Consider the following 9,372-nt stretch of genomic DNA (forward strand, 5'->3'; position numbering starts at 1 on the left):
GACAAGTTCTACATTTTTGGCCTGAATGTCAAGTTACACATTCTGCAGAAACTCATATGGCCATCAGAAGAGCACAGCGACAACACATGTGCATGTATCAGCTAAAGTTAGCCTTTGTTCCCAGCTGAAACCTGGAAATAGCATGATTTTTTTCAGCACTGTTTATTTTTCCTCAGTGTTCACAGATGTCTTGACTGCAATGGAAACCCTTCAGTGACCAAGGCTGTCTTGCAATATTTTTCTCGTTTTCATCTTGTTGAAGCTGTTGTTCTGCTGGGCAGCCATCAGATTTATTGCAAAAATTGGTAACTAGGAAAATGAGAATGGATGAGGAAGTCTTCACCTGACCAAATCTCTGCCTTCTCTCCCTCCACAGAGCATCCTAACTAAAACCGTGTTGCACTTACATTGTGCTTTTGGCCTCACAATGCTTACAGTGCCCAGATTTGCTCTCAAGTTCGACTGTCAGGTGAATGGCACGCAAAACTGGACAAAGCTCTTGAAAAAGTGAGCAAGATTTGTAACAGCTTTTGCAATCAGGTGGCTTCTACCTGCTGCGTGTTTAGTAAGGCTGGCAAGAGCTGAGTGAGTAGGGTATAGCTGAGTAGTACATATTTGTAAAGTGTAATCATAGTTCTAGGACGAATTGTGCTTTGCAAAAGTCTTAAAGGCGTCGTGAAGCGAAAATAAGGGCTGATGTGTTCACACCATGGACTGTGTGGAGTCTTACTAAAGTAACGTCTTCATGCTGCACAAGATGTAGAAGTGGATGTGGACTATACAGTAAAGTTACCCTGATCAGCCTGTACTCAACAAACAAATGAACATTTCACTTTTATTTATTCTGGGTTGGGGCGGGGAGGGTAAGGGGAATGAGGGGGCTGTTACACAAAATCTTCATTTAAATGCTTTGTAGTTATCTGCTGCTGCTGTTCACCCAGCTCTCCTCTGACTCAAGGCCCTACTTGTTTAGCCAGGTCTCAGCTCCTCTTAAGACTTAGGCAGCCTTGCTTTTCAAGTACTCCCTTCTCTGTGGGACCATGGAGGCAATCCACTGACCAGTGCACTGCTTGGCCTCTTCCCACGTGTAGCGGGGCATGTAGCCAAAATCCTTCTGTGCTTTTCTATAAGAGAAGGTGAATGGGGTGTTCAGTAGAGTGACCAGGTGACGGTTGGTGGAGGGGATGTATCTGACAAAGGGCCTGAGTAAGAAGCTCACGATCTCCAGCAGCAGCGAGAAGTAATACAACATTGTCAGAGGCATGGGGAGCCGGGGCTCGATTCCAAACCCCAGGTCCCTGGTCAGCTCATAATTTAGATCTGCGTAGCTCATATGAGGAGTGTCATCTGAGATGTAGTAGAACTGCCCCCTGATGTGCTTGGCTTTCTGCGGGACTCGCAGGGCTTTGGCTGCCTGCACATGTGCCCAGGCGATGTTCCCCACATAGACGGGGTTCACCAAAGCCTCCTTCCTGGAGAAGCGCAGGTAGACATTTTTGTTCAACAGACACTTATCCAGATGACCTTGAAGAAATGGGCATCCTTCTCCAAAAATGTACATGGATCTCAGGGCACAAGTCATCAGCATGCCACCATCCTTTAACACCTGGCCATCTGCTTTCAGCACAGAATCCTCTGCCAGTCTCTTACTCTGGGCATAAGGAGATTTTGATACACTCTCATAAGCTGTATCTTCATCACCATTGAAAATTGGGTCACCTTTGCAGTTTGGGCCTGTCACTTCTATGGTACTGGTATATATGAAGTGCTGGACGTTACAGCGGGCACATGCCTCCAGCAGTAGCTGAGTACCTTCAAAAGAGAAACATGCAAGTCAGTCTAGAGCTCTCCAAGCAGGGAAAAGTGGGCTTTTTAGATCAGAAACAGCATCTCTGGCCTGAGCTTGGCCAGATCTCCCCTCTCTGCAGCTGGAAGAATCCTGTCCTGAACTGGGCAGCATGTTCAATGAAACTGAACCTGCTCTGAATCCGTATTTAAGTGGTATCAGTGCACCTGCTGGAGTTAGAACACTTGGTCTTAATTGCATGTTGTGGGGGGGTTTTATGCCAAGAGTCAAATTTTGCTCTTGCTTGGGCTAGCATGGACACTGACCACAGATTCAGGGGCTTGTGCCTGTCGGTTGGATTGACTTGGCTTAAGGCAGAGAACCTTCAGAAGCTGCCCCTCTCATCAGGTATCATCCATCCTGTATGCTGAAGGCCATGTTTTTCAGGCTTGAGGATGCTCTTGGGTGGTTTGCTAAGCAGGGACAGAATTAATGTGGGGCCTGAAGGTTTGCTCCAAAATCAGCTTCACCCAGTGGGAGTCTATCCACCATTCAATTGGCTTTGGAGGAGGGCTTGAAGAGAAAGATCTTATGTCAGAACAACGCACGATATTATGTAGCCAAAGATCATAGAGAAAAGTGCAGTGAGCAAAGTGATGATCCTTTTTTGGCATATTCTGGATTTTACTTGCAGTAATACGGGATTTCTTACTTCGAAAATCCTGTTGTAATGCTTTCATCGAGGAGAGCAGAGGTAAACTGGCAAGTTCAAGGTCTTTCAAGTAGTCAAGAGGGTTAAGCTAGGAAAGCACATTCAAGGGGAAAATAAATACTTTAATAAATTGGGTTGTTTTAATTATAAGTAGGCTCTTTTCTTTTTCTCCTGAGCTTTGAGGCAAAAATTGCCTTATTTGTTGTGCGTGGTGCAATGAGAGAGATTATGTGTGAAAGGGCCAGTGATTTTAGAACAGAAGATACAGCTCAGAGACATTTGAAAATGTCTTTGGCAAAGGAACATTAAACCAAAATGACTGATATGGTATCAGAAGGGTGTGGCCTAAAATCTAGGGGATAAAATCAAACACTAGCAGTGAAGCACCTAAATGATCTAACAAGTCTGCTCAGTCTGTTGCAACTAAAGGCAGCACAATGCAGAGCAGGGCTAAAGAGAATATAATGAATAAAAGAGGTTCGGAGGACCAAGGAATATTGGCAGCAAAATATGGACCCATTAATGAGTGAAGAATGGGAAGAATTATTGAACTGAATATTGTTAGGGCACCAAAATTCCTTTTTCAAGCTTGAACAAGAAAAAGAAAGAAGTTGAAACAGATGGAAAATAAAGCTGGATGAGGCTTTAAGAAACACTAAAGAAGTGCAAAGGAAAAAAGGTTCCGCAGCCAGGAATAAATTCACGTGAAAAGTGAGTTCATGCAAGTCACTATGTTTAGGTGACATACAAGCCGGGGTCATCTGGAAAATTAATTAATTAATAAAAGATATTATTTTTTAAATTACTAGCTTAATTCCTGCCATCAATGCTGTTTAGAAAGTGAGGAAAAGTAATAAAGTGCAGAAGGGCTAGATAAAATCAAACGAGATAGCAAGTTTTTAAAAAAGCAAACAAAATTATCTTGGCAGTTGGTATCTGTTCAAGATCAGTTTCACCCAAATAAAATGTGTTTTATTTGCAAATCAAAGTTGTACCTAAAAAATGAAAAGGATCTTACAGTAATGGGAATTTGAGCATCTTTCACATGGCATGTAATAAAGTAAATCTTCCATGGAGCAGGTCTCCAACTTTTGCTTGCACACAAAGCCCTTCTGGCTGAGGATCTGATTCACAGAGGGTACTTTTGTTTGGGTTATATTTAATTATTTTCTTAATTCCCTTCCTCCTAAAAATTTGCTTCCCTTCCTAAAAGGATATTTTTGCTCTGAGGCATTGTGTGACTTGTGAGACAGAGGAAAGCCCTGCATCATGGCAAGTTTAACTTGTTTGCTTCTGTTCTGGTTTGTGAACATCTACATCTGACTCCTTGACTCATTTGTATTATAAAAGTTCTGTTTTCTAGGAGAAATGAAACTTTCATCCTGCAAGTCTATGAAGTGTCCTGGCTGGACAGAAAGCCAGAAGAGCATCAGAATGGAAATGGAGGGAAATAGGGAAGAGGACAGCAGTATTTCCTGACTGACCTTAGCGTCAGTTTACTCTAGGAGCAGGACTGGTGCGTGCTTTCATTCTACCAAATGTTATCAGCTTACCCTCACTGGCCCAGTGGGCTTTTTTTCACCCACAGACAGACTCTGCTGGGGGGGGGATCTGAAAGATTTATGAAAACCTAGATACTTTGTGCCTAAGTCTAAACCTGCCGAAAGGAACGATGGGACAGACTTAAATAAACTCTCTAGCTCTGACTCCAGCTCAGAGCTAGAGAGCTTTCTGCTTTTGGGAATGCTTTTTAATATTTGTTTAGGGTTGGGTTTTTTTTTTTCCCATGGGTTTAGGCAATACATTCTGCTGTGAAAAACAGGTTGTAGCAGGAGTACATTCAGAGAGCGAGCTTTACAAATCCTCTTTCTGAACTATCACCCCTGTATGTTTATTTTTCATACTACCCAATGCACAGGTTTACAGGAGCTTGCCTTTCTGCTCTTCCCTCCTGGTAGGGGCCTAAGAAGCTGCCTGATGGGCTCTAATTTGTGGTCACTGTCAATTTGTGGCTTTGACTAAGCAGAAATGAAAGCATCTGGAAGCTGAATGTACAGGCAGTGAGCCAGGCTAAAACAACCAAAATGCCATCCCACTGTTTTGAAGGTGCATGTAAGAGACAACTCAGCTACAAAGAATGCTCTCTTGCTCTGAACACTGGTGAGTAGCCAATATTTGTGTAAGTGGTGCCTGTAGAAATATGTTCCTTATTTTTCTGTGAAGAAGCCCTGTATCATTGGCAGAGAGGAACAAAGGACCAGGAAAGCTGTTCACGTAAATAAGAACATCTTCTCCAAATCCTCACCAAGGAGCTGAAGCAACACAGCCAGGGAGGTCAGTGTGCATGCAGGTTAGGCAGTGCCAGTCCTCTGAAAGGCACAGAGGGTTTTGGGATCAGAGGGAGGGGGATGAAGTTGTTCTTTTAGGAAATATGTTTAAATTTCCCAGCAGCTGTTGCCACACAGGTCATTTCTAAACCAAACCCTTCCCCCTTCATCTGATCTTTTCATGAGGAATGGGGGCTCCATAGTAGAAAGGGACATCCCATCACTGAATGAGAGGTCACTGAAACCCCTCCTTCCCGTAGCCTTGAATTTATTGGAGGAATTTTAATTATAAGCTCAAGGTGGAAGAGCATCTGCTCCTCTGTCTGAACTGCATTCATGCACACACAGACATAATGGCAAATGGGAGGAAAAGGAGAACAGGAGGAAGAAAAAGAACAGGAAGCAGAGAGCCACAGGGTCTGGGACATTTGCAATGCAGGTTTGCTGTAATTGCAGCCAGACCCTCTAGTGTTTTTTTAAAAAATTCAAAAATGTACACAGGCAGTGATGCTACATGGGGAGGGAGAATAAGAACCGATTTTCTAAATGCACATTGGGATTTCAGAGGTGAATTACTTCCAGAAAGGTCCACTGAGCATGGGATTATGGCTGTCCCCACTGAAGGCAGAGTGTGTGCAGACCTCAGGATGGGCGTATGTGTGTGCTGACAAGAATGAATGATCCTGCAGTGCCCTGCAGTGGAAGACTGGTGGACGCTGGGTTTGGAGAGGGCTGGATCTGCATAGGGCTGCCCATATGCATGCTTTGCACTCACAGGTGTGTCGGTGCAAGATGCAGAACTACCCAGTTAATCTGGCTCAAATATTTGAGCAGATGATGATCAGGACATAGTAGACACAGGTTTGAGAAAGGTGCTTCACCCGCTCACCTGTTACATTGACTTCCCAGAGCAGCTGCTTCTCTGTGAGGCCCAAGGTGTCAATGATGGAGGCTGTGTGGATGACGAGGGAGACCCCCTGACAGGCGCGGTGCAGGAACATCACATCTCGGATGTCCCCTTCCAGGATTTTCACCTCAGTCTTACCCTGGAACTCTGCAAGGGCAGCAGAAAACAAAGCAGAAAACCTTACAGGCATCCTAAGAAGAGCACTGAAAGGAGTGGTGAAGGGCTGTGTGGATGCTGATGCTGCGCCTGGGAGGTGCTGACCGCCCGGGCAGGGGAGCAATATTTTAAGGCTGGTAAAACAGAAAGCGTTTTCTAATGGCTGTATTGTCAAGTGCTAATTACAGCGCTATAGAAGTCTATGTTGCATTACCTACCGTATTTTTGGAGCCAGTATTCAACATGGTTCTTTTTTTTTTTAATTAAAGATAAATCTTTCCCACTGTTAGCAAGGGCCTGAAGCTTCCTTCAGGTGTGACTATTTTAAAGTTCACAGGGGGAGCAGCTTTATCTATGCATGTTCTGGTGACTGGCTATTTATAAAACTGTTAACCCAAGTGTACCAAACAGCCAGGCACCGCAAGCTCCTGTCTTCAAGGTGATGAATGATCTCTCTCCACCCACAGTATGTGTGCACAGAGCTGTGTTCACACCTATTTTCTGCCCCTTGACCTTGCCCAAATTGCAGCTCTTCTAATACATTACTTACAGTTCTGACACATCTTTTTTATGTACCTTGGCCAGGACTTACTGTGCCTCTTCTAACTCCGGCTCTGGCTCCATTTCAGCATCTGTGTTGTGGGGTCATTTTTAGCATGCACATCTTTCTTGTCCAGATCTGAACTTTCAAGGCTGCTCTCCTGAGCTACCTCAGCCCTGACTTGCTTTAACTCCTGCTTTTTAAGCCCCATCCCTCCGCAGCAGTTAATGTGTGTGACCTTGCTGCAGTCCTAGGTCTCAGAGCCATCCTTCCCCTAAGTTTTGCTGGGCAGAAGCATCCTTACACAGCCCAGAACTACACTAACAAAATTGAGCCAGCACAGGATGATTACCTGGAGGAATCTACACTCTGAGGCGATGCTGCTCTCCTGGGAAATCTGCTGGCCTGGCTGCAGCTATGCCATGGGAGAGGAGAGGACTTTCTCAGCATGACTTACAGCTTTTTAGGACATGGTGTCATTACAGCAAGTCCTCTCGCGAGCCTCTGCCTTGGCTGCGCTAGAGGGCTCCCCAGGCACAGCTGCTGGGAAGGAACTGGAGCACAGGCAGATCCTCTGTCTTCTTCCGGCATAATCAAATGCCCGTTTTAGATAAGAGAAAAACCTGATTAATTTATACAGCTTTTAGCCTCAGCCGTGACTGCAATCTCGTGTATCCTACTGCTTTGTCACCAGCTCCAAAGCAGGCAGTATTTCATCCCATGTCTTTAATGGAGAAACACTAAGAGAGACAGCTGCTGGGGTCTGGAACTGAGTGGGAGTATCTTTTAAAATTGTTTTATCTCATTATCTCTGTAGCATGCTAGAATGTAATCCTGTATTAATTTAACAATTACTCTGATGCAACAGGCTTGAGGGTATTTTTTTTCATCACAGTCCGTTGGTCTGAGATGTGAAATTTGTGAAACATTTATAAAACTGTTACTAAATCCAGAGTTACTGTCCTCCCAGCACAGTCACTGCCACATGCCCTCTTATGCTCTTTTATTTTACAGAGTGCATTCATTTCCTAGGGCTCCATTTCCAGAAGGTTTACACTGACCTCTACTTGTATGGATGCAAAAGTGTCAGACTATGGGGCTAGGCTTTTTGTTAAGCACCTGGCAGTTAGATTTGCTCTAATAAACGTTAGTCTTTGTACAGCCCTTAGGTTGATGTTCTCCATGAGTCAGGCTTTGTGGGGTTGCAATAATCCAAAGGATTGAAATACATGGTTTTCACAATGTAAATTCTGACACATGGCCCCTTCAGAGTGGTCACTGTGCCTGGCCAGGAGTTAGGAAGGTGGAAGTTTTTACACATGCAAATCAAAGCTTTCAGGAAAAATACAAAAGAAACCTGTCCCTTTTAAAGCTGATTACGGGGATAGTTGGTATCAGTCACTAGAAAGCTGCTGTCTAGCTGCTTTGCGCCTTGTTTGGGCTTGCAATTTAAGTTGTGCGTGTGATATGAGGCAGGAAAGCTGCTCGTCCATTCCAGTTTAGCCAGCAGAAGTTGCCATGGTAAGTACAATACGGGCCTTGTTCACTTTACCAGCATCAGCTAGATGTCAGGAATCAGCAGATTGATCTTGTTTTGGGGGGGGAAGAGGAAAACTACAGGTGAGCTTGAAAGCACAGAGAGGAAAGAAGAAATTACTGACATACAGTGGTTTCAGACTGAGATGGACAGCAGAGAGAAACTTGAATTCCATCTGCACAAACCATTGCCCAGGCATCAAAAAACCACGTGTGTCAGGTGGAAGGGGGAGGAGAAGAATAAATTCAACTCAGCTCTCTGTTTTTGCATACAGTGATTATGAGAAAGTACCTACCCAATGGGAAAGCTGCTTCTACTTCACCAATGGTTTCTGTCTCCTCTGAGCTGTAAGCAGTTCTCCCTGCTTGCTACGGGGTAGTTTTTGCTTGGAAATGCAATGATAAGTCAATAAAATTCAGTGTCCTGTTGGGATTAGTGTCTGACGCAGCAATCCTGTCAGACTATTTGCCCTAAACTGTCTTTCTCTTTTCTATGTTTAAAGTTCAAGCAAACAGCAATGTCTGTGGGACTTAGCTTGAATTTCTTAGTGCTCTTTTATAGAGGTCCTAACAGCTGTCGGGTGGATGGTGGGGAAAGATACTCCTCACGAGAGATCTCCATTTCCTGGTTAACTGGATGGTTCATTAAAATGGTCTACTTTGTGTATTCATAGGAGAAAATTAAAAATTGTATCTGATTTTCATTTGTAAAGGGTAAAGCAATTTATTGGCTTCTTTGGCTCAAGGAAGCTGAAATGTTTATTCTGTTCCCATTTCAGCTACTGGGATGTGCTGTTGCTACTCTGCCTTTCTGTTTTTAATGCAGTGATAAAGGCAAATGAATGTCTGCAACGTTGAGCAAAAAGCCAGGAGGAAGTTTCCCAGAGCAGGAACTTCCCCCCAGCAAAAGTCCTGGGGAAAAAAAACCCACATTCCGTCTCCTTCTACTTTGGAGCAGTACTGGGTTAGCCGTGCAAATACACTCAATGCTCAAGCATCACACCACCTATAAATGTCTGTCTCTGAAAAATGACATGAAATGAAGGTTCAGGTGGAGAGGGGGGAGATGTACAGAGGAATGAGACAAAGGAGAGCCAATGCTTTGTAATAGTGAGAAATCCTCTTGAGAACAACCTAGGAGTTTCCAACTTTTCCAGAAGTGCCGGTGCAATAGTGAACAAAAAAAAAGAATTGCATAAGTGGAAGCACAGGAAAGGCAGAAAGATAAATTTGAAGTGGAGATGGGAGGTAGGAAACCCAAGGCACCAAACTACCATGTTCAGCGTGACGTTCATTCTTAACCACACAGTGTAAGTGGATAGACTCCAGCTCACAGCACTTGACATTGATTGGATCATCCCTAGGGCTGTGGAAGACCACAAACGCCGCTGTTTTACGCAGACTGAG

General features: G+C 44.2%; 1 protein-coding gene across 1 annotated transcript in view; it reads right to left on the minus strand.

The window, feature by feature from the left end:
• Positions 1 to 821: 821 nt before the first annotated feature.
• Positions 822 to 9,372, minus strand: part of LOC103921223 (3 beta-hydroxysteroid dehydrogenase/Delta 5-->4-isomerase-like) — an 11,987-nt gene continuing 3,436 nt past the window's right edge. The window contains exons 3-4 of the mRNA XM_009329155.1: positions 5,715 to 5,879; positions 822 to 1,812 (exon numbers count right to left, since the gene is read on the minus strand). Of these exons, the coding sequence (XP_009327430.1) occupies positions 998 to 1,812; positions 5,715 to 5,879 (980 nt within the window). The 3' untranslated portion in view covers positions 822 to 997. The remainder of the gene's footprint in view (positions 1,813 to 5,714; positions 5,880 to 9,372) is intronic.

This window comes from Pygoscelis adeliae, unplaced genomic scaffold, assembly GCF_000699105.1.
Source record: "Pygoscelis adeliae isolate BGI_AS28 unplaced genomic scaffold, ASM69910v1 Scaffold120, whole genome shotgun sequence".
In the NCBI taxonomy this organism is placed as follows: domain Eukaryota; kingdom Metazoa; phylum Chordata; class Aves; order Sphenisciformes; family Spheniscidae; genus Pygoscelis; species Pygoscelis adeliae.